We start from the raw sequence: 26,159 nt of genomic DNA, 5'->3' as shown, positions 1-26,159 counted from the left end.
ACTAGAAGGGTGGAAATGAGAGTGGGGACTTTGAATGTTGGTAGTATGACTGGTAAAGGGAGAGAGCTGGCTGATATGATGGAGAGGAGAAAGGTAGACATATTGTATGTGCAAGAGACCAAGTGGAAGGGAAGTAAGAGCAGGAGCATCGGCGGTGGGTACAAGTTGTTGTACCATGGTGAGGACAGGAAGAGAAATGGTGTTGGGGTCATTTTAAAGGAAGAGTATGTTAAAAGTGTGTTGGAGGTTAAGCGAGTGTCTGACAGGGTGATGAGTGTGAAGTTGGAAATTGAAGGAGTGATGATGAATATCATCAGTGCATATGCCCCACAGGTAGGTTGTGAGATAAAGGAGAAAGAAGATTTCTGGAGTGTGTTAGATGAGGCGGTGGAGAGTGTGCCCAAGCATGAAAGAGTGGTGATATGAGCAGACTTCAATGGGCATGTTGGTGAAGGGAACAGAGGTGATGAGGAAGTAATGGGTAGATATGGTATCAAGGATAGGAATGGGGAAGGACAGATGGTAGTTGATTTTGCAAAAAGGATGGAAATGGCTGTGGTGAATACCTACTTTAAGAAAAGGGAGGAGCACAGGGTAACATATAAGAGTGGAGGAAGGTGCACACAGGTGGACTACATTCTTTATAGGAGATGCAAGCTAAAAGAAATCACAGACTGTAAGGTGGTAGCAGGAGAGAGTGTCACTAGACAGCATAGGATGGTTGTTTGTAGGATGACTTTAGAGGTAAAGAAGAAGAAGAGAGAGCTTAACAAAGGATCAGATGGTGGAAGCTGAAGGAGGAAGACTGTTGTGTGAAATTTAGCGAGCAGGTGAGAGAAGCTCTAGTTGGAGAGGAAGCAATTTTGGACAACTGGAAAAGTACTGCAGATGTGGTGAGGGAGACAGCTAGGGCAGTACTGGGTATGACATCTGGACAGTGGAAGGAAGACAAGGAGACTTGGTGGTGGAATGAAGAGGTCCAGGAAAGCATAAGGAGAAAGAGGTTGGCGAAAAAGTTTTGGGATAGTCGGAGAGATGAAGAAAGTAGACAGGAGTACAAGGAGATGCGGCGTAAGGCGAGAAGAGAAGTGGCAAAAGCAAAGGAAAAGGCATATTGCGAGCTGTACAAGAAGTTGAATAGTAAGGAAGGAGAAAAGCACTTGTACCGATTGGCCAGACAAAGGGACAGAGCTGGAAAGGATGTGCAGCAGGTTAGGGTGGTAAAAGATGCACATGGTAATGTGCTGACAAGTGAGGAGTGTGTGCTGAGAAGGTGGAGGGAATATTTTGAAGAGTTGATGAATAAAGAAAATGAGCGAGAGAAAAGGCTGGATGATGTGGTGAGAGTAAATCAGGAAGTAAACGAGATTAGCAAGGAAGAAGTGAGGGCTGCTATGAAGAGGATGAAGAGTGGAAAGGCAGTTGGTCCAGATGACATTCCAATGGAGGTATGGAAATGTCTAGGAGAGATGGCAGTAGAGTTTCTAACCAGATTGTTTAATAAAATCTTGGAAAGTGAGAGGATGCCTGAGGAGTGGAGACGAAGTGTGCTGGTTCCTATTTTCAAGAACAAGGGTGATGTGCAGAGCTGCAGTAACTACAGAGGCATAAAGCTGATCAGCCACAGCATGAAGTTATGGGAAAGAGTAGTAGAAGCTAGGCTTAGAAAACAGGTGAAGCTCTGTGAGCAGCAATATGGTTTCATGCCGAGAAAGAGCACTACAGATGCAATGTTGCTCTGAGAATACTGTTGGAAAAGTATAGAGAATATGGATGTGAATACAGTAGTTATTATTGATAATGTGAGTCAGGGACATTTACGTTTGTTGTGAAATGTGTGGATTGATATGTGAGCCACATGTGAGCAGACGACTTACATTCTAACATTTGAGGTAGAAATAATATAAATTTTGATCCAATACAAACATTCAATAGCTACTTGGCACAAATTAAACATATTTGGTTCACATGTGGAGTTGATAATAAGCTCTTTTTATGTCACTTGGGTCTATGTTTTGATTGATATGTTACATTATGCTATTATTTGAATATGGTATTTCATATTGTTTTCAAAAATCAGTTTTATTATAATTATAGGATTCCTATTAAACAGGTTATTGGAAGAGACACACAAAATTAAACAGAACATTTAGAATTAGGGTTAAGTAACGATTCAGTGTTTTAATTGCGATTAATCACATGATTTCCATGATTAATCGTGATTAATCCCATTGTTATATGCAAATTCAATAAGGAATTCAAAAGTTGTGTATAGCACAATTTTATTTTAAATGTTCTGCCATATGAATGAAAGTGCCATAACGTTTGTTCTGCAAACACTTAACATCAGCATGTAAATCTCAACTTAAACAATTTATACTATTTCTATCTTACATGCACTCAGCCAGGATAGTGAGAAATATGATGTAAAACACACCGGTGTCGCAGACTGAATGCTCCCCCCTAAAAATTGGTCCGCCCTGTCTTCACTGTGCATGCGTCTCATTTGGGACCACAGCAGCTCGTCTGAGACTGAGTCTCTACACCCGAAGCGATCAAAGGGAATAATGTCATTATTAACCATCAGGTGGCAAAGTAAAACCTCTTAAATCATTCTAAAGTCAGTTTTAAGCAAAAATGGGGCGGTTTTAAGCAGAAACGAGGCAATAATCAGTGAGTCGCTACTGAGGCTTTAAAATGATGGAGGCGCAGTGAATGCAGCAGCAGTAGCTCATCTGGCTGCTGCGCTGTGATTGCTTCCTCAGTCTTATGAAATAACAACTTTATGTGGAAATGATTGTTGTACAAACCTTCAGATATCTGTCGCTGAAATAGATGATGAGTGGAGTGCAGTTTTAAGCAGAAATGAGTTGATAATCGGTGAACCGCGGCTGACGCACAGAAATGACACATGCGCAGTGAAGGCAGAGGGTGACCGTTTGGTCAGCGATACCGGCAAGGCTCCAGGAGGGTTCCCAACCTCTGCAGTTTTTCTATTTCAGCTGTAGTTGGCATGACAATGTTGGTGTTTGTGATGACGACATCCCTCAGTGGCTGTTCATTTCTGCAGATGCTTTTTATCATCTCCGGAGTTGAATTCCATGTTGTTGGAACATCTTGCATAAGCAACTCCTTCTTGTGTCCATGTTGAACTTGTTGCTGTAATTCTGTAGCACTTGCTGGACTGTGTTTAAAGTGCTCAACAACTTTCCTGCACTTCGCCAGGACATTGTCAAATGCAGAGATACTGTGACAGAACACTGAAGACTGTGCGCAATGCAGGGAACAATGTTAATCAAAATAAAGGCTGTAAAAATTAATCTCCAAAATTTTCATAATAAAGGATGCACATCATCGTGCCATGCACAAGCCATATCCGAAAGCTGAGGGCGATCTGACAAACAGTCAGAGAGATATGTGAGCCACAAACACACAGACGTTTCTTGCTTTACAGATAGATTTTATCATATGAATTAAGGTGGTGTTTCTGTTTGATGCAGCAGTTTTCGCTTTTGATATCTCCCATCCCATTCCGAGTCATTTAATATTGATTGTCTGCCTATATAGAGTCCCAGTTAAACTTTGGAATTAATCTGTGGCAGCTACATTCTGTTGAAGCGCACGCTGGGACTTCTCTAAAAGCTGCATCACCGCTGTCAGAAACACAGGAGTACTCATGAGTACTTTGAAGTCTCTGTAGCTGTTTGTTGCGAATGCTGTATACTTTGAAACCGGTCATGGAAGTGCACAAAGTAATCCCGGTGGATCATCGGATGGTCAGTAACAGCCTAAATCTTAATTGTTATGATTTCAGTGCGACATGTCCATAATTTCTATGTACAAACTCTTGATGAATTTGCAGTTTGAATTTGCATTTGCATATGCAGTGTATTTGCTGCAGGTTTGTCTGTCCTTCAGCCACTTCTATTTTCTTCCTGCATCTTGAATTAAGCACACATTCCAGTGTGTGCGTTTAATCTTTTATTCCTTTTCCAGCTCTTGTCCACATTTAGAGTAAAAAAAACTTCACTTTAACTGTTGTTGCTTTCAGCGAACATGTAGACAGGGCTAAATCGAGAACACTGAGTTTCAGATTTAACAGACAAAAAAATAAAAATAGTGTGTTTATTTTACCCTCAGCCTGACAGACAACACCTCAATGGTTTTGAAGCTTGCAGTTTTTGTCCTGTTTTTGCAATGTAGACCTTTTATTTTATAACATTTGGAATTTGTGTGTTGAACCAAAAATGTTTTTGAAAATTGAGGAGGAATTCTTGATTATCTTGAGAGGAAACAAAATATAAATATTTAAAATCTTATTAAATTATCTGACACTACTAGGCCAAGCTTTTTTCATATAATAATAAATGCCCATACACACCAGCATTTGCTGAAGACTTTGATACTTTACCTACATTAATGTATTTTTAAAAACATTAATGCGTTAATGTAGAGTGCATCTGGAAAGTATTTACAGCGCTTCACTTTTTCCACATTTTGTTATGTTACAGTCTTATTCCAAAATGGAGTGAATTGATTTTTTTCCCTCAAAATTCTACTCACTACACCCCATAATGACAGCATGAAAAATTTTTATTTTTTATTTTTGCAAATTTATTAAAAATATAAAACTAAGAAATCATACGTACATAAGCATTCACACCCTTTGCTCAATACTATGTTGAAGCACCTTTGGCAGTAATTACAGCCTCAAGTCTTCTTGAATATGATGCTATAAGCTTGGTGCACCTACCTTTGGGCAGTTTTGCCCATTCCTCTTTGCAGCACCTCTCAAGCTCCATCAGGTTGGATGGGGAGCGTCGGTGCACAGCCATTTTCAGATCTCTCCAGAGATGTTCAATCAGATTCAGGTCTGGGCTCTGGCTGGGCCACTTAAGGACATTCACAGAGTTGTCCTGAAGCCACTCTGTTGATATCTTGGCTGTGTGCTTAGGGTCATTGTCCTACTGAAAGATGAACCATCGCACCAGTATGAGGTCAAGAGCGCTCTGGAGCAGGTTTTCATCCAGGATGTCTCTGTACATTGCTGCATTCATGTCTCCCTCGATCCTGACTAGTCCCCCAGTTCCTGCCACTGAAAAACATCCCACAGCAGGATGCTGCCACCACCATGCTTCACTGTAGGGATGGTGCCTGGTTTCCTCCAAACATGACACCTGGCAGTTACGCCAGAGAGTTCAATCTTTGTCTTATCAAACCAGAGAATTTTGTTTCTCGTGGACTGAGAGTCCTTCAGGGCCTTTTGGCAAACTCCAGGTGGGGTGCCATGTGCTTTTTCTAAGGAGTGGCTTCCATCTGGCCACTCTACCATACAGGCCTGATTGGTGTATTGCTGCAGAGATGATTGTCCTTCTGGAATGTTCTCCTCTCTCCACAGAGGAATGCTGGGGCTCTGACAGAGTGATCATCAGGTTCTTTGTCACCTCCCTGACTAAGGCCCTTCTTCCCCAATTGCTCAGTTTAGACGGGCGGCCAGCTCTAGGAAGAGTCCTGGTAGATCTGAACTTCTTCCATTTACGGATGATGGAGGCCACTGTGCTTACTAGGACCTTCAAAGCAGCAGAAATATTTTAGTACCCTTTCCCAGATTTGTACCTCGAGACAATCCTGTCTTGGAGGTCTACAGACAATTCCTTTGACTTCATACTTGGTTTGTGCACTGTCAACTGTGGGACCTTATATGTAGACAGGTGTGTGCCTTTCCATATCATGTCCAATCAACTGAATTTACCCCAGGTAGACTCTAATTAAGCTGTAGAAACATCTCAAGGATGATCAGTGGAAACAGGATACACCTGATCTCAATTTTGAGCTTCATGACCAAGGTTGTGAATACTTACGTACACGTGATTTCTTAATTTTTTTTTTTATTATTATTATTACGTCCGCTAACGATGTAATAAAATCATTGGTGTTAATTTATTTATATGTCTGTTTGACTGTTAGCAAGATTACGTCAAAACTACAGGACAGATTTTGATGAAATTTTCACCACAGATAGGTATTGAACAAAGGAAGACTCCATTAAATTTTGGAGGTGTTCCAGATTCCGAATCCGGATTGTGGATTAGGTTTCACTTTAATAGGCTTTGAAGGATTACTGTTAGCAGGATTACGTCAAAACTTTTGCATGGATTCTCACCAAATTTTTGACCACAGATACACATAATACATATAATACATATAATAATTTCAGAGGTGATCTGGATCCGGATCTGGATTCTGGATCAAGATTTCACTTTATATACACTTTGAAGGATTATGTCAAAACTACTTCATGGATTCTCACCCAATTTGCACTACAGATAGATGTTAGGGCATGGAAGACTACTGAATTTTGGTTTTTGGAGGTGATCCGGATTCTGGATCAAGATTTCCCTTTATATAGGCTTTGAAGCTCTGATAGCTCTTGTTTTTAATAAGTTTGCAAAAATAAAAAAAAATTAAACTTGTTTTCACATTGTCATTATGGAGCATTGTGTGTAGAATCTTGAGGAAAAAAAATCAATTGCATGCATATTGGAATAAGGCTGTAACCTAGTAAGTCCCTTCGGCTGCTCCCTTGTTTGCACTCGGGGTCGCCACAGCAAATCCAAGGTGGATCTGCATGTTGAATTGGCACAGGTTTTATGCTGGATGCCCTTCCTCACGCAACTCCATATTACATGGAGAAATGTGGCAGGGGTGGGATTTGAACCTGGAACCTTCTGCACTGAAACCAAATGCATTGACTACTTGGCCACAACCCCTTTCGGAATAAGGCTGTAACATAAAATGTGGAAAGTGTTAAGCGCTGTGAATACTTTCCGGATGCACCGTATCAAAAACATCTAAAAACAAACCAACACATGGGTTTTGTTTTTGTAACAACAAACAATAAGCACACAATGAATGTGGTGATTAAAATACGTAACTCATTTGCAACATTTAGAGCAGCTGCAGTTACAACCCCAATTCCAATGAAGTTGAGACGTTGTGTAAAATGTCATTAAAAAGGGAATACAATGATTTGCAAATCCTCTTCAACCTATATTCAATTGAATACACGACAATGACAAGCTATTTAATGTTCAAACTGATAAACTTTGTTGTTTTTGTGCAAATATTTGCTCATTTTGAAATGGATGCCTGCAACACATTTCAAAAAAGTTGGGGTGGGGCAACAAAAGACTGGGAAAGTTGATGAATGCTCAAAGAACACCTAACTGGAAACAGGTGAGTGTCATGATTGGGTATAAAAGGAGCATCGCCAAAAGGCTGAGCCTTTCACAAGCAAAGATGGGGTGAGGATCTCCACTTTGTGAACAACTGCGTGAAAAAATAGTGCAGCAGTTTAAGAACAATGTTTCTCAATGTCCACTTGCAAGGAATTTAAGTATTCCATCATCTACAGCCCATAATGTAATCAGAAGATTCAGAGAATCTAGAGAACTTTCTACACGTAAGTGGCAAGGCCAAAAGCCAACATTGAATGCCCGTGACCTTCGATCAGGTGGATCATTCATCAAGCTTTAATGCATTCATCACTCCATTAAAAACCAACATCATTGTGTAAAGGATTTTACCATGTGGGCTCAGGAACACTTCAGAAATCCATTTTCAGTTAACACAGTTCGTCGCTACATCTACAAGTGCAAACTCTACCATGCAAAGCGAAAGCCATACATCAACAACATCTGGAAAAACGCTGCCACCTTCTCTGGGCCAAAGCTCATTTGAAATGGACAGACGCAAAGTGGAAAAGTGTGCTGTGGTATGAGAGTCCATGTTTCAAATTGTTTTTGGAAATCATGGACGTTGTGTCCTCTGGACAAAAGAAGAAAGAGACCTTCCAGATTGTTGCCAGCACAAAGTTCAAAAGCCAGCCTCTGTGATGGTATAGGGGTGTGTTAGTGCCCATGGCATGGGCAACTTACACATCTGTGATGGTACCACCAATGCTGAAAGGTGCATCCAGATTTTGGAGCAACACATGCTGCCATCCAAGCAACGTCTTTTTTCAGGGACTTCCCTGTTTATTTCAGCAGGACAATGCCAAGCCACATTCTGCACGTGTTACAACAGCATGACTTCGTAGTAAAAGAGTGCGGGTACGAGACTGGCCTGCCTGCAGTCCAGACCTGTTGCCTATTGAAAATGTGTGGCGCATTATGAAGCGCAAAATACGACAACGGAGACCCTGGACTGTTGAACAACTGAAGTCGTACATCAAGCAAGAATGGGAAAGAATTCCACTTACAAAGCTTCAACAATTAGTGTCCTGAGTTCCCAAACGCTTATTGAGTGTTGTTAGAAGGAAAGGTGATGTAACACAGTGGTAAACATACCACTGTCCCAGCTTTTTTGAAACGTGTTGCAGGCATCCATTTCAAAATGAGCAAATATTTGCACAAAAACAATAAAGTTTATCAGTTTTAACATTAAATATCTTGTCTTTGTGGTGTATTCAATTGAATATACGAGGTCTGTCCATAAAGTATAGGTCCTTTTTATTTTTTTCAAAAACTATATGGATTTCATTCATATGTTTTTACGTCAGATTTGCTTGAACCCTCGTGCGCATGCGTGAGTTTTTCCACGCCTGTCGGTGACGTCATTCGCCTGTGAGCACTCCTTGTGGGAGGAGTCGTCCAGCCCCTCGTCGGAATTCCTTTGTCTGAGAAGTTGCTGAGAGACTGGCGCTTTGTTTGATCAAAATTTTTTCTAAACCTGTGAGACACATCGAAGTGGACATGGTTCGAAAAATTAAGCTGGTTTTCAGTGAAAATTTTAACGTCTGATGAGAGATTTTGAGGTGATACTGTCGCTTTAAGGACTTCCCACAGTGCGAGACGTTGCACAGCGCTCTCAGGCGGCGTCATCAGCCTGTTTCAAGCTGAAAACCTCCACATTTCAGGCTCTATTGATCCAGGACATCGTGAGAGAACAGAGAAGTTTCAGAAGAAGTCGGTTTCAGCATTTTATCCGGATATTCCACTGTTAAAGGAGATTTTTTTAATGAAAGACGTGCGGACGGGTCCGCGCGTCGGCTCGCAGCCGCCGCGACGCTCCGCCACAGGAAAAACACCTCTGTTGGAAGCCTTAAGGACAAGTTGGAACATGTCCAGCTGTTAAACAATTTCTCATATACTCACTCCACTGAAAGCCATCAAAAGCCGCCTGGATTTTACAAATGGTTATCAACACAGAGGTGTTTTTCATGTGCCGCCGCTCCACGCCGGCTGCGTCCCGACGCGCGGACCCGTCCGCACGTCTTTCATTAAAAAAATTTCCTTTAACAGTGGAATATCCGGATAAAATGCTGAAACCGACTTCTTCTGAAACTTCTCTGTTCTCTCACGACGTCCTGGATCAATAGAGCCTGAAATGTGGAGGTTTTCAGCTTGAAACAGGCTGATGACGCCGCCTGAGAGCGCAGCGCAACGTCTTGCTCCGTGGGAAGTCCTTAAAGCGACAGTGTCACCTCAAAATCTCTCATCAGCCGTTAAAATTTTCACTGAAAACCAGCTTAATTTTTCGAACCATGTCCACTTTGATGTGTCTCACAGGTTTAGAAAAAATTTTGATCAAACAAAGCGCCAGTCTCTCAGCAACTTCTCAGACAAAGGAATTCCGACGAGGGGCTGGACGACTCCTCCCACAAGGAGTGCTCACAGGCGAATGACGTCACCGACAGGCGTGGAAAAACTCACGCATGCGCACGAGGGTTCATGCATGTCTGACGTAAAAACATATGAATGAAATCCATATAGTTTTTGAAAAAAATAAAAAGGACCTATACTTTATGGACAGCCCTCGTAGGTTGAAGAGGATTTGTAAATCATTGTATTCAGTTTTTATTTACATTTCACACAATGTCCCAACTTCATTGGAAATGGGGTTGTACTTTACCATTGCCCTTTTGAAAAGTTCAGAGACTTTCACCTTGAAGTGTTCAGACAGGCCACAAAAAAGCACAGAATGCTTTGGAAAATATGCTGGTTGCAGAGCTTTTTGTCTGGGCAACTGTCCTCATTTGGAACAGTTGGGTGGGAGACATGCTGGCAGTATTTCACGTATCCATGGACAGGTTTTCAGCGTTGATGCGTACATTCTTCCTCTGTCTCTCTTTTGGCATTTTCTGAGCTTGTGACAATTCCAGCTGTCATTTTTATAATTTTTGGTTCCGGTGGTTACATAGACTCATGGAGCTAAACACTGGAAAATGTGGTCATTCCAACAAACCTCAAACTCTCTCACTCTTTGTACTGCAGACAGAAATAATTTTTCACCCACAGGTCAGAGAATGCTGTCATAATTTTGTGTAACAGAATTCTGAGCACTGTGAGTGATGGAGGAAAAACATAAATTGCTGATGTTTGCTTGATGATTTCAATGTAATATTTCGGTGAATTCAGCAGAGAGTTGTGGGTAGTGCAGTTTCTCCTCCTCTTACAGTCACTCCTCATTCACACATTACATGCCTAAGGTGTATGTGTATGTATGTATATTTGTCTGAAATAATTAATAATACAGTGATTAATCATTACGGTGATTAATGTTTTTGTGATAATTTAAAACGGCTCATAAATTTGAATGAAAAATTTTGTGTTTTTGAAAATGTGGCACATTCAAACCCGTCATCAGTCTTTATCTGTCTGTGTCTGATCTTAACAGCTAGTTATGTCAATCTTTTATTTTGTCCGTTTTATTTTAAAATCCCATTGTCGTTCACCCACCAGGTTCCCCTCACAGAGGCTGTGGAGCCAGTGGATTTTGAGGAGTACCTCATCAGTCACCCTCCCATCATTGAGTCCGGTCCTCTGAGGGACCTGATTGAGTTTCCCCCAGATGACATTGAAGTCATCTCCACACCCAGGGAGTGTCGTACAGTGGTCCAAGCTGTCCCAGAGGAAGGGTGAGGATCTTGCCCAGCTGATGGTTGTTGCAGTAACACATAAAGTGTTCTCTGTTTAAACACATTAAGAAGTTAAATTAATTTAATGAGGAGACAAACATTTTTCATTGCAGTGTAAATAATTATGTTTAGGCTTGTTATTATGTTTAGGTTTAACAAGGTCCACATGCCAGGGTCAGTGTGGCATCCCCAAAAGAAAGACTGCACTCGGCCAATCAGCTTTTTCCTTTAAAACTATAACTGAATGGAATAAATTACCAATAGAGTTAAAATTATGTAAAGACTACACAAAGTTTAGCATTGATTTAAAAAAACATTTAATAACGACTCAGACATGTCGCCATTAATGAACTGATGGTGAGGGGATGGGGGTGCGGGGTGTGTAGTTTATTTGTAATTATATTTATGTAGACTCAGGTGATATAGTGTTTTTTAATGGTTGATTAATATAGAATGTGTTTTAAATGTTTTTGCTATTGTGTATGTACATAGATTGTATTAATGCGTATATAGACTGCATTGTTTTATGATATGTGTTTTGTATGTCACAGGGACTGCAGATGGAAATTAGCTCTGAGAGCTATAGTCTGGTACAACGCATCTTTTTAATGTTTTATTGATTAATGCTTTTGTACATGGTCCCTGCCAAATAAACCAAAACTAGAAACTAGAACTAGGCACTACACTGATATGGAGAAAAGCGGATCTGGAGAAGTTCTCTGCCTCACATTTGGTTAAAATTATCTGTTCAGTGAAGCTTATTTCATTTATTCTGTCTGAACGCAGCGACACCGTTCCCCATGTCAGAGACTGTGTCAGGTCCTACACAGAGGACTGGGCCATCGTCAACAGAAAGTAAGGCTTCATGTTTTTATATTTTTCATGGATTCCACTCTTACCTGGAAATTTTTAGGAATGACACACACTTTGGCAGTTAATGTACCTAAATGCTGGGTTATAACTAAGTGTTGCTTCTTCAGATACCACAAGCTTGGTACAGCTTTTAACCCCAACACTCTGGACAAGCAGAAGGAGCGTCAGAAAGGACTTCCCAAACAAGTGTTTGAGGCTGATGAGATACCAGACAGCAGCAGCTACCAGGATGACCAGGTACAATCCAGAACCAACTGGAACTGTTTTGAAGCAAATAATCATCCATCTGTGAAGATGTACATGAAGAAAAATAATTCCAGTCTGACAACTTTCAGGAGAAAAATGGCTTGTATGTAAAAACAAGCTTGTTGAACTCTTCAATACAGAGGCTTTACTAGTTGGTTAATTCAGTTGTTTCATCACAAAAGAGTTCTTAAAACAGATGCATAATACAGAGTGGGATTCGAATTCAGGTCTACATATTGGCAGGCCAGCTCCTTAATCCACTGAGCTACCTGCTCTGCAATATTTTTGGATGTTTGAATCAGTAATTGTATGTTCAGAATACTTAAAGCTGCAATGTGTCGTATTTGTGAATGCTTATTATCAGAAATGGACCACATCATTCATAATCATCTGTTCCTTAGTATATAATTACTTTAAAAAAAGGAATCAGTGCGTTTTCATAAGCTTAGAATGAACTTTTCATGAGTTTTCCTCTCATAGGGAATGCCCTGCCACACTGTCATGTTGATACATTAATCCAAAAAGGACTTACGTTGTTTTCACATTTTGCAGTGTGGTCAGAAGATGACTCAGTTGTTTCTCCTCTAAACACTGTCTGTTCTTTACTAGTGCAGGCTAACCAGTTTGAGAACCCATATTTTTGTGGAACGGAGCATCGTATATGTATTGTTTATCACAGGAGAAGGTAAATGAGCAAAAATCCCCATCTCGAAAGAAGCAAAAACATGAAGGAAAACAACATCTTGCCGAGCGATGGCATAACGCAATCTGCAACCTCACCACTAGATGACAATAGTCCCTACACACTGCATCTTTAATGTGTGAGCCTGTATGTCTGTGAGAATTGATCCGTGTTGATTTTTCTCCAGGATGACCTCAAGCGACGGTCAATGTCCATAGACGACACTCCTCGTGGCAGCTGGGCCTGCAGCATCTTTGACTTGAAAAACTCCCTACCCGACGCACTACTCCCCCACCTCCTTGACCGAGCCCCCAATGAGGAAATTGACAGACACAATGAAGAGCAGCGCAAGTCCAGCCGCCATCGCGAGCTCTTTGCACTCCATCCTGCCCTCGATGAGGTGAAGTTAGAAAACAGCATCTGAGGCACATGCTTATGCTCGATGCAGCTTTCAAATTCTTTAAGTAATTTTTGCGTGTGATCTTTTATGCAAACGTGTAGGAAGAGCCCATTGAGCGCCACTGTGTGCCTGAAGTACCTAAAGAACACTTTGGCCAGAGGCTACTCGTCAAGTGCTTGTCCTTGAAGTAAGTGGTGGATGGCACTTTTCAGGAAAAACAGCGTTTTAGTCCTGTGATTTAACTGCTGCTTTCTGCTGACCACCTCCTTTTTTTCTTTTGCTCCCCTTGAAGGTTCGAGATCGAAATTGAACCCATATTTGCTAGTTTGGCCTTATATGATGCCAAGGAAAAGAAAAAGGTAAGCTGTTATGCTATGCCCTGAGTTGTGGGTTAGTTCTGTGAGCCATTAAAATAGTTTGGAGGATAAAATGAGTTTAATGCAGAGACTATAAATTTTTATTTTGTTGTCCTGTTACTCTTGAATGTGTTTCTTTGTTTATATGTGGCCCTGTGGCAGACTGGGGTCCTGGCCAGGGTGTACTCTGCCTCACAGCTCCAGGCCCCCCCCCCCCCGCAACCTGATCTTGGATAAGCTGTTGAAAATGAGTGTGTGCGTGTGTGTGTTTGTCCTGTTATTTTTGGTGGGAATGCAGGTGAATCACTGTGTGTCTATCTGGAGCTGCAAGCACCGTCTCCTTCTTTCTCGTCCTCTCTAGCTGATAGATACCAGAGGGCAGCAGTTCTCCTGATTAGTAGATCTGTTATATATGTCACTGTACATTAACACTATTTCATAAGAGACATCGATGGTCGTCTGCCATCATGAGCAGGATATCAAGTTGCACTAACACAGCAATATGTCCAAAAAATTATTGTTGCTGCCTGCACTCATCACAATTTACAGTTTCGCTCCAAATGTCTGTGTCCATCAGATATCGGAGAACTTTTTCTTTGACCTGAATTCCGAGCAGACGAAGGCAATGCTGCGTCCACACATTCAGACAGCCGCCATCTCCACTCTGGCACGTTCAGCGATATTCTCCATCACGTACCCTTCTCAGGATGTCTTCCTGGTCATAAAGGTCAGACTATTTTTGTAGTATGATATGACTGCTGTTATCTGCAGAGCTGATGATGCAGAGTACAGTAGTTTGAATAGCTGAGTAAAGCAGGTGTTTAAAGGTGTACTCCCTTTGACTCTTCTACAAAATTGACAAAATTTGCTTTATGTTGAAATCTAGTTCAGCATCTTTACTTTTGTGGTGTATCACAAAATTACAGCTAATTTTATTTCCTGGTAAAGTATTTGTTTGAGGGCCAATTCTGTGGCAGATACGTATTGAGCAGATGACATGAAGGAGGAAGCGCCTGCACAAGGTTTGAAGTGATTGCTGCATTCGATGGACACTTGGAACTTGGAATTTTCAATTTACAACTATGAAAAATGTATTTAACAAAATGATGATAAAATGTTTGTCTCCCACTTATTCATTTTGGAAAACCAAGTAAAAATGTTGCTAGTGGATTTAATATTATTATTGATACCGCACACAGTAGACTTATGTGAGTGTTATTTTACCTGCCAAGCAGATATCCAGCTTTTTTTTTTCTGATAGGGAGTTTTTCCTTTTACCACTGTTGTCTATGTACTTGGTCACTGGGGTTGGTAATGTTAGACCGTACCCTCGTGAACTGTCTTGGGGCGTCTTATGTTGTGACTGGGCGCTATATATATTAATTGAATTTTTAAAATGTGTGCATATTCTTCTTCCTTGTAAGATCTCTGGGAGCCTATGCTGGGAGCCTATTATTTTTGTCCGTGGCCGTCTTTCTGTTTTCAGTCACAATTAAAGGTCTACCTTGGTGCTTTGTGCTGTGTTCATAACCCTTGGACATGCAGAAAGACCTGACATAAAAAACCCCTATCTCTGCAAAATGTGAGTTTGTATTATTTTGGTAATTTGAGTCATCATACTGAGTTGAACATACCATTCAACTCAGCTTCGCCTCGTTGAATAATATGTTCCAGCTTTTACCCAATTAAATATTCATTCCATTGAAAGAATGTAAAAACATTCATTATTTGTTTTATATAATGCCTAAAATAGATCCTTGTCATTTTATATTATATTAATTTACAAACAACAGAAAAGGTACTTACTTTTTGGTACCTCCTCAGTGCAGTGAAAAAAATAACATCAGAAATTAATCCAGCTTTGGTGCGTCACTGCTGCTTTGACATCAACAATCCAACACAAATTTTAAATAGGAGTCCAAAAATAATTCTGACAATGATGTCCGCCATGCCATGCATCAAAACGTCATCTGTCAGCAAAACAAACTTCACCATGTTTGTTTTAAAGCTAAGCGCCACCTGGCTTGTGTGAGCGTGTGTGCGGTGTGTGCTTACACAAGCGGAAAGGCACTTGTGTGTGTGTGTGTACTACCAAAAAAGAAAAAGACTGTGTATTTCCTCAGTGCGGCGAAAAAAATCACGTCAGGCAGCTTACAGCGCAGTGGATTTGTTTTGTGTGTGTGTGTATGCACGCGCTCATGTATGCGCGTATGTGTGTGTGTGTTGGTGTGTGCGTGTGCGTGCAGAGTGCAATGGTACCAAACGTATAGAACCAAATTTGCCCTGGAAATGGAACCTAATTGCACTCTAAATGCAACGCAACACAAATGGGATGAATAATTCATATCATGTGACATAGAAAGCACCAATCAAATGACAAGGATCCACTCAGCCGTTATATAAAATAGAATAATTCTTTATTGAACACCAAGGTGGAAAATTGTCTTCAGCTCACCAGCACAGGAGACAGACCGCTAAAATATAAACATTGTCATACATAAAAACATATAATAGACACAGTAAAAACAGAGGTAAGATATAGTGAAATACATAGGAATAAAAGAAGAAGTAAAATAAGACCTAATAAAATAAGTAAAACACAGAGGTAGAACAATTCAGGTTGTATCTGTGGATTGGTCACTTTGTCGAGTTCATGACGATGGCATTTGGTATGAAGGATTTTTTCCAAGAGCCTTTGGCCAGAGGGGTTCTGTAGTACCTCTGAGACTTCAGGAGCTCAAGCTGACAGGACAGGGGATGAGAGCTGTCTGCCAGGACTCTCTGAGCTTTCCTCCTCGTCCTGTCAGTGTAAATGTGGGCCAGAGGATTCTGGGGTTTTCCCACAATTTTCCCAGCCATTTTCACAGTTCTGTTTAGCTTGACCTTACGCTTGCAACTCAAATGACCAAACCAAGCTCAGAGATGAAATGTTAAAACACTGTCAATATGCGCAGAATACACAAGCTCTAAAATCTGCAGGTTGACACCAAGACAACTTAATATTTTAAGAAGACTGAGTCACTGTGAGCATTTCTTAAAGATAAAATCTGTGTATTCACATAAGCTCAAATGACTGTCAAGGGCTGCACCAAGATATTTAAAGGTTTCTACCATTTCAACAAGCTGGCCATCAAGTGAAACTGGCTGTATTGTCAGTTCTTGGTTTGTGTGACCAAAAAGCCCCTTTGTTTTAGACACATTGGGCCTCATGTATCAACATGTGTATGGTGATATTTGAGCGTATATGGGGTGTACGCCAAAACGGCTGCGCTACTTGGCATTTATCAATGTGGTCGTTGGCATACGCTGCGCTGAAAATATACACCAGGTCGAGAGGTGGTGTAAATTATACACCAAAATGAACCAGCACTGGAATCCACATAAAAATGAAACTGATCAACATGATAAACATGATAAACAGTGCCATTATACAAATCACTGCATATGTTACATAAATAACACTTTCCTGATTATATACTACATAATAATCAATACAAATCCCGCTTTTGTGGGATTGTTGGTCTCGAGTACGATCCATGGCCACAGCGCTGACTGCAAAGAAAGCGCTGCTCGCCTTTTTCTCCAGCCTGGAGCTAGAGCAGCGCTGAGCTTAACTTTATGTGGTGTGATCGTTTTAGGCAATGGAATTGATAATTACAACTGTAGTGTTGTCATTCCCTTCGCCCGTGCTGCAATCAGGTTTTGTCGTCTCCATTCGTTTGTCACAATAAAATAAATAAAGAAATACATTTTAAGAATAAAGAAATCCGAAAAATTAGGTGTATCTTATTAATTGAGCTAGCAAATATCCACATGTCAAGAATTATTGACATGTGAAAAGAGAATACAGTGGTCCCTCGCTATAACGCGGTTCACCTTTCGCGGCCTCGTCGTTTCGAGGATTTCTTTAGTCCAATTTTGCATGCTTTTTTTACAGTGCATTGTGGTCTGCGTGTCTGTTTATAAGAATCTTCTCGCCCACAAGCAAAAAGAGTGCCAACAACTACTCATAACTGTGTTTGTCACTCGGAAACAGACACCTGCAGCCAGGTGTGAGTGGAAAAGGCGCGGCGTCAAGACGCAGAGGCGCGATCTGTGAAATACTAGTCAGTCACTATTAATAATTTCTTATGTGTCCAACCTCGTACGTTGAGCGTTAAAATTAAATTCGTTAGTTCTAAAAGCCATCATAATTATTTATAGGAAAACGTTCTATTTTTATTTCTCAAACAAATGTTTGGGCCTGAAAACAGGTTGGTCTTATTTTTCTAATAAGGTTTGAACTTTGAGAGTGTTTACACACGAGAGAAAAGTGAGAAAATGTTCATGCCTGATTGAGAAAGTGTATAAAGTGGTTTTACAGCTTTGAAATTTCTATAATAATTGTAAAAAATAACGCTGACTACGTCGCAGTTTCGCGTATTACGGGCTATTTTTTTAGAATGTAACTCCCGCGATAAACGAGGGACCACTGTAACACTTTTTTGATTATACTACAAAACAATTGATACAACGGCCGCTTTTGACGCTCTATTGGCATGCGTCGTGATTGGTGGAGTTCTTTTTCTTTGCCGTCTTCCTGGCTTCCATGTCGTAAAATGAGGGTGTGTCTGAAGCGGAGTCTGAATATTTATGGGCGTGTTTATTATAATTACGATGCATTTATCAAGGTCACGTCAGGCGTACGCTGGAAATTGGCAGGTGCGCACTGCTTGATACATGTCACAGCAACTTTGGTGTACTTCAAATTTACACCGTAAATTTACGCCACAAGTGCGCAACTTTGATACATGAGGCACATTGATTTCTAGCTGACTGTCAAGACACCATGCTTTAAGAGCCTTAGTGTGGGCAAGATAGGAGGCTTCACTACAAGAGTCAGATTTCTGTAGCAGGCCGACTAGGGCCATGTCATCCGCGTATTTAATCAATTTAAAATTTGTGTCATTGTGTGCAAATTCATTTGTAAAGAGAAAAGAGTAAAGGTGAAAGAATGCTACCCTGTACAGGGTAGCAATATATTGCATATAGCAGTAATGTCTTGTTAAAAATTAATTTAAAGGGGTATTTTCAACTTTAGTAACATTGTTGTCTCACCAGTTGCAAAGGGGGACGCCATGGCTGTGATGTTAAATTGGGTACCTCTTATTGCTCAATTTCCTCACATTTCCCAGCGAAAATTACAGCCCAGCATAGTGTTCAACACATTTTTCCCCGGGCTAGAGGTCAGAATCTGTGAACGTCCGAGTGTTCTGAATGCAGCATTAGCGCCATGAAGTTAACACAAGCATAGTGTAGTAGTGCCTTTTGACTCTTCTATAGCAGTTCTGGGAAACTGAGTTTTCAATTGTGTCATGGCGTCTTGTCGCAGTTTTTACCTGCATGTTTTAGAATTACATTTTTTCCTTGAAAAAAACAAATTTTGATCGTAATGGTGATGTAAAATTGTGAATCCTTTACTTGAATACTGTGGAACAAAGTGATAGCGTGCCAAAGAAAATTGTTTTATGCCATGAATCATAAGAAATTCAAAGGGATTAGACTTTAAAGTTAAGTAAATAACGACACTAATGATTACTAACGGATCAGTGTCACTATTTGTTCTGGATAATACCTGGATAATATTTGTGTATCCCCAGCTGGAGAAGGTGCTGCAGCAAGGTGATATTGGAGAGTGTGCGGAACCCTACATGGTCTTTAAAGAGTCAGATGCTGCCAAGGTATGATTTGTGGATGGTGGGAATTGAATGGGAAAGTATGCCCAAACGTTTGACGAGTAGTGTCAGTATATATGCCAGCAAACTTGATTAACAGCTAACAATTCTGGTTCACAGAATAAAGAGAAGCTGGAGAAGCTCCGCAGCCAGTCCGAGCAGTTCTGCCAACGTCTCGGTCGTTACCGTATGCCTTTTGCCTGGACAGCCATTCACTTAATGAACATTGTCAACAGCGCTGGCAGTCTGGAGAGGGATACAGAGCTGGAGATGAGCCTCTCAGGTCAGACATTATTTTTAGCATGACTCTCAACACCACAGTTTCAAACATGTGCAAGGCCTTTGTCACACGTGAGGCTCATGTACGTGTCAATAATTCTTTAAACAGTCTTTATCAGAAAACATTATGTCCAGCAAATTGAAACATAGATGAAAAAAAATCTAACCAAAGTATCCGGTCTTATTGATCCTTGTTGTGTTTCTTTGAGTTCCAACTTTGGTGTTTATTTAACCTTTGACTGTGTATATTAACAGCTCTTTGATGCAGAGCTTTATGCCTGCTGTCTGCTTGTTAACCAGATAAGAAAGTCTATCCTTACTCTCTGTCCCATACGAGAAACAATTGAATGTGGGATTCTGCTCAACTTTGGGGCATCACTTAAAAAAGCCTACGTTAACCAGAGTTCACAACGGAAGCAGTTTTTAAAATGTGGAGTTTCTTTCCATTACCACTTTACAGAGCGAAAAGGATCATGGTCAGAACGGCGGAACTCGAGCATCATGGGAAGGCGTTCTCTTGAAAGAACCACAAGTGGGGATGAGGCATGCAGTTTGACAGGCTTCAGACCTGCCACACTGACCATCACCAACTTCTTCAAACAGGTGTGCAAACCTGGATTTTGTAAATGCAAATAAATACAACCCCAATTCCACTGAAGTTGGGATGTTGTGTAAAATGTAAATAAAAACAGAATACAATGATTTCCAAATCCTCTTCAACCTGCTATATTCAAGTGACTACATCACAGAGACAAAATATTTAATGTTCAAACTGATAAACTTTATTCTTTTTGTGTAAATATTTGCTCATTTTGAAATGGAGGCCTGCAACACATTTCAAAAACAGTGGTATGTTTATCACTGTGTTACATCACCTTTCCTTCTAACAACACTCAGTTAGCGTTTTGGAACTGAGGACACTAATTGTTGAAGCTTTGTAGGTGGAATTCTTTCCCATTCTTGCTTGATATATGACTTCGGTTGTTCAACAGTCCGGGGTCTCTGTTGTCGTATTTTGCGTTTCATAATGCACCACACATTTTCAATGGGCGACAGGTCTGGACTGCAGGCAGGCCAGTCTAGTACCTGCACTCTTTTACTATGAAGCCACGCTGTTGTAACACAATTTGAAATGTGGACTCATCAGACCACAGCACACTTTTACACTTTGCGTCTGTCCAGACGGCGTTGGCGTTTCTGGATGTTGTTGATGTATGACTTGTGCTTTGCATGGTAGAGTTTTAACTTGCACTTGTAGATGTAGCGATGAACTGTGTTAACTGACAATGGTTTTCTGAAGTGTTCCTGAGCTCACGCAGTAAGATCCTTTACACAATGATGTTGGTTTTTAATGCAGTGCCGCCTGAGGGATCAAAGGTCACGGGCATTCATTGTTGGTTTTCAGCATTGCCACTTACGTGTAGAAACTTCTCCAGATTCTCTGAATCTTCTGATTATATTATGGACTGTAGATGATGGAATCCCTAAATTCCTTGCAGTTGAACATCGAGAAACATTGTTCTTAAATTGTTACACTATTTTTTCACACAGTTGTTCACAAAGTGGTGATCCTCACTCCATCTTTGCTTGTGAACGGCTGAGCCTTTTGGGGATGCTCCTTTTACACCAAATCATGACACTCACCTGTTTCCAGTTAACCTGTTCACCCGTGGAATGTTTCAAACAGGTGTTCTTTGAGCATTCATCAACTTTCCCAGTCTTTTGTTGCCACCGTCCCAGCTTTTTTGAAATGTGTTGCAGGCATCCATTTCAAAATGAGCAAATATTTGCACAAAAACAAAAAAGTCTATCGGTTTGAACATTAAATATCTTGTCTTTGTGGTGTATTCAGTTGAATATAGGTTGATGTGGACTTGCAAATCGTATTCTGTTTTTATTTACATTTCACACAACGTGCCAACTTCATTGGAATCGGAGTTGTATAATGAATACATAAAATAATCATTTGGAAATTAACAAAAATATGAATTAGTTTATCTTCTAATTATTTAATATAGTAATTGTTCCAGGTCTACAAATCAGTAAATTCCCTGTCTGCAGGAGGGGGACAGACTGAGTGACGAGGACCTTTATAAATTTCTAGCTGATATGAGGAGGCCTTCTTCTGTGCTCAGGAGACTTCGACCCATCACAGGTAACCCTCACACTTTATTGATCTTACAGTGCCGCTATTGAGAAGCTCACACTATCTCGGATCATTGTTCATCAGCTGGTCGTACCAAATTACACAGTACCTTGGACATCTATTTGTTGTTTTATTTTATTTCATGCATGTTCACTGAAACTGCTAAACCAATTTGTGCTAAAGTTTTTGGTCTGGGGCTGAACCTAATAAAAATACACAGCTGTGATAGGTGATAACTTTCTTTTAGAAATAATTAAATATTGTAGGAGACATTTACTACTTTTTAATTTTATTTAATGGGGATACTGGTCATTTTGATATTCAAGGCCCAATGTATATTGTAGAAGCATTTTATACATTTTATTCTCAAGTATTTTCTGATTTATAAAGTTAAAAATGACACTTTAAAAAACTTTTAACAGCCTTTAAGAAGTTGAGATTAGGATTTTCCAAAACTTTTTTCCTTTTTTACTAGATTGCCTCTTTGATCAATTTCCTGTGGTCCTTGTCACACTCACCTGTGTTCTGTGACTATCTTCTGTTTACTGCAGCTCAGTTAAAGCTGGACATTTCTCCAGCTCCAGAGAATCCCCACTATTGCCTGACTCCTGACCTCCTGCACGTTAAACCTTACCCAGACAGCAGAGTGCGACCCACCAGGGAGATCCTGGAGTTTCCTGCCAGGGACGTCTATGTGCCAAACACCACATACAGGTTAGTAAACACATTGAGAGATCCTGCGGCAAATGTGTCTTAACTTTCAGTTTTGTGACTTCAGTTTTGACAGTATACGTACTTGTTATGTGCCCATCCGATCGCAGCGATTGGTATCAGAATGATCAAGGCATTTTTTTGATTGATCGTGTCGGATTTATTAAACACGACTCTCAGAAAAAGCAGTCTGCATTCTATCTTGCTCCACTTCTTTAGAGCCATGGGGATGGAGCTAACAGACACCACTCGATCAGTGCTCACTGATGGCTGACCTGCAGCAGTGCAGTACACATTTTAAAAACATATTTACATTCAACTTTGGTTCAAATATGCACCAAGTCTATTTCTGATAGATGATGCACTAATACACTCAGTCAGGTGGCACCTTCCACATAAGTACACATTTAATTAATTCATTAATTTATTTATTTTTGTCATCCTGTCAGTGTTTTCCTCTTGCTAACACAAATAGGCACTGTACAGGCCTGAAGTCAGAAGGGCTAGGGGTTGGAAGGACCCCCTCCCCCTTCCTTTTTGGTGAAGATCCACATTTGAAGACACACTTTAAAGACAGTTTTGCTTTTGACAATAATAATATTAATATAATCAAACAGCAATAATATTACAGATGGATGTATTTTTACCAACTAAAACACAGTAAGGAGTCTTTCATCTGTGTCATTCAAATAAATCTAAACTGCGATCACTTTTTTGCACTTCTCTCCAATGATACGTCCAATACAATGACAGCTGATAAATCACACACATGCAGATTCACCACTTAGTATATATGTATGTATGTATGTATATGTATATATATGTATATGTATATATGTGTATATATGTATATATATGTATATATGTATATATATATACACATATATATATACACACATATATACATATATACATACATATATATATATATATATATATATATACATACACATATACGAGGTCTGTCCGTAAAGTATAGGTCCTTTTTATTTTTTTCAAAAACTATATGGATTTCATTCATATGTTTTTACGTCAGACATGCTTGAACCCTCGTGCGCATGCGTGAGTTTTTCCACGCCTGTCGGTGACGTCATTCGCCTGTGAGCACTCCTTGTGGGAGGAGTCATCCAGCCCCTCGTCGGAATTCCTTTGTCTGAGAAGTTGCTGAGAGACTGGCGCTTTGTTTGATCAAAATTTTTTCTAAACCTGTGAGACACATCGAAGTGGACATGGTTCGAAAAATTAAGATGGTCTTCAGTGAAAATTTTAACAGCTGATGAGAGATTTTGAGGTGATTCTGTCGCTTTAAGGACTTTTCACGGTGCGAGACGTCGCGCAGCGCTCTCAGGCGGCGTCATCAGCCTGTTTCAAGCTTAAAACCTCCACATTTCAGGCTCTGTTGATCCAGGACGTCGTGAGAGAACAGAGAAGTTTCAGAAGAAGTCGGTTTCAGCATTTTATCCGGATATTCCACTGTTAAAGGAGATTTTTTTAATGAAAGATGTGCGGGCGGATTGCAGCGTCGGCTCGCAGCCGCCGCGACGCTCCGCCACAGGAAAAACACCTCTGTTGGAAGCCTTGAGGACAAGTTGGAACATCTCCAGCTGATAAACAATTTCTCATATACTCACTCCACTGAAAGCCATCAAAGCCAACTGGATTTTAAAAAATGGTTATCAACACGGAGGTGTTTTTCCTGTGCCGCCGCGTCGGCTGCGTCCCGACGCGCGGACCCGTCCGCACGTCTTTCATTTTCCCATATTTAACTTATTGTGTAGAAATCTGGGGATCAACATATACAACTTATATACAACCTTTGTTTATTCTGCAGAAAAGGGCTTTAAGGGTGATTAGCAACAGTGGTTTTAGAGATCCATCTAATCCATTGTTTATTAAGTACAGGGTACTTAAATTTCGTGATTTGGTCGATTTGAAAATATTACAAACAATGTACCAAGCAAATAAAAATACTTTACCAACAAACATTCAAAATATGTTTGAGAAAAGAGTAAGTAGTTATAAACTGAAAGGAATAGAAGTCTTTAGAAAACCAAGATACAGAACCAGAGTAAAAGAACGAGTATTGCAGTAAATGGTGTAAAATTATGGAACAATCTCAAAGAAATTAAAGAATTAAGGTCGCTTAAATTATTTAAAAAATGTATTAAACTAGATGTATTAAGTAAGTATGAAACTATAAAATAAGTTAGTGGGCTGTAAGGAAGTTAAAAAAAAAGTAATTTGTTAATAATGTATAAAATGTTTTAAGTTTAAAAATGTAACCTGTCAGAGATGTAATCTATTTAATAATGGTCATAATTATGAAATAAGTCAGTGGTATGTGACAAGTTAAAGAAATACAATCTGTTAAATAATGTTGAAAAATGACGCTGGATATTGAAAGATTGTATTGTAAAAAGGGGCAGAAAATATAAGACTTGTTCTTCTCTCTGCTCCTTTTCATTCTGGTAATGGAGATGCTTTATTTCTGCTTTTCTGTTTTTTGTTTTTTTCTTTTTCTTTTAAATGAATGAAATAAATAAATAAATGAATGAAATGAATGAAAAAATATATATATGTATGCAGTGTTGCCACAGTTACTTTGAAAAAGTAACTTAGTTACTTTACTGATTACTCAATTGTAAAGTAACTTAGTTACTTTACTGATTACTCAATTGTAAAAGTAACTAAGTTAGATTACTAGTTACTTTTTTAGTTACTTTTCCCAGCTGCCGACAACAACCCTCTGCCACCTCAACATGACAATGATACCTGTTTTGCCAAAACTCACTTTATAGTCACCCTTTCTTGACTTCAATGAAAATAAATACTTGTTTTATAAAAAGTAAAATAAAGACGTCTTTCTTGACCTCATATTTAACTGTTGACAGCACTGTAACAGTAAAACTTGCAATTTCGAGCCTACATTGTTTATAAAGGTAACTATTAAATTCTAACATTTTTCTAACATTTAAATTCTCTCTAAACATTTTACTTGTCGAAATTATTATTATTTTAAGCAATATTAGTTGTAGTAAAAAACGGCTTCAAAATTGCACCTTTAATCTAGGGGTGTTGTGGGGGAGGGGGCACATCCTTGCCCCACGCCCCCATTCCATCTAGATTCGCCCCTGCTTTGGCGTTTGAGCACAAAGAATGGATAACATTTATTTATGCAGAAAACATGACCAGATTTACAGGTAAGAAAGTTTTATTGCGTTTTCACATCATGTGGTCCTCAGAAAGAGAGTTTAGGTGCATTTGAGTGGAAAATAGTGTTAGTTGTTGACGCGTCGCGGAGGATCAGCTGTTTTTAACGAGACGATACGGAGCGGCTCAGCTCAGAATTCTAAATAAAGGAGGAAAAAAAGTATAAAAATGTCTTTGTAAAGTTCAGTGCAGGTGTGCTGATCACCGCGCTTTAAGAGGTGAGGACGAGTCGAGCAGCTGCAAAAAACCGCGGATTAAAAGCTCACAGCTCGCTTAAAGTGGGACGTTCAGTCGAACCCCGACCTCCTGCCCACGGACCAAGTTTAATGCTGTTATCGACCCACAATGAAAAATAATAGTAACGCACAGTGACATGGAGAAGTAACTTTAATCTGATTACTGATTTGGAAAGATTAACGCGTTAGATTACTCGTTACTAAAAAAGTGGTCAGATTAGAGTAACGCGTTACTAAGTAACGCGTTACCGGCATCACTGTATGTATGTATGTATGTATATATATGTATGTATGTATGTATGTATGTATGTGTATATATATATATGTATGTATGTATGTATGTGTGTATATATATATATATATATATATATATATATATATTATTGTA

The 26,159-nt window shown here is 39.8% G+C and overlaps 1 protein-coding gene across 4 annotated transcripts in view; it reads left to right on the top strand.

Annotated features, from left to right (window-relative positions):
• Nucleotides 1-26,159, top strand: part of dock7 (dedicator of cytokinesis 7) — a 159,483-nt gene that overhangs the window by 12,005 nt on the left and 121,319 nt on the right. For all 4 annotated transcript variants that reach the window (XM_034179543.1, XM_034179541.1, XM_034179540.1 and 1 more), the window contains exons 3-14: nucleotides 10,743-10,918; nucleotides 11,705-11,773; nucleotides 11,899-12,028; nucleotides 12,907-13,119; nucleotides 13,221-13,306; nucleotides 13,412-13,478; nucleotides 14,053-14,202; nucleotides 19,115-19,195; nucleotides 19,310-19,472; nucleotides 19,929-20,071; nucleotides 21,530-21,623; nucleotides 22,166-22,328. In XM_034179543.1, the coding sequence (XP_034035434.1) occupies nucleotides 10,743-10,918; nucleotides 11,705-11,773; nucleotides 11,899-12,028; nucleotides 12,907-13,119; nucleotides 13,221-13,306; nucleotides 13,412-13,478; nucleotides 14,053-14,202; nucleotides 19,115-19,195; nucleotides 19,310-19,472; nucleotides 19,929-20,071; nucleotides 21,530-21,623; nucleotides 22,166-22,328 (1,535 nt within the window). The remainder of the gene's footprint in view (nucleotides 1-10,742; nucleotides 10,919-11,704; nucleotides 11,774-11,898; nucleotides 12,029-12,906; nucleotides 13,120-13,220; nucleotides 13,307-13,411; nucleotides 13,479-14,052; nucleotides 14,203-19,114; nucleotides 19,196-19,309; nucleotides 19,473-19,928; nucleotides 20,072-21,529; nucleotides 21,624-22,165; nucleotides 22,329-26,159) is intronic.

Source organism: Thalassophryne amazonica, chromosome 10, assembly GCF_902500255.1.
Source record: "Thalassophryne amazonica chromosome 10, fThaAma1.1, whole genome shotgun sequence".
NCBI lineage: Eukaryota > Metazoa > Chordata > Actinopteri > Batrachoidiformes > Batrachoididae > Thalassophryne > Thalassophryne amazonica.
Note: the sequence above shows the minus strand (reverse complement) of the source record. Positions and strands in the feature narration are given on the sequence as shown.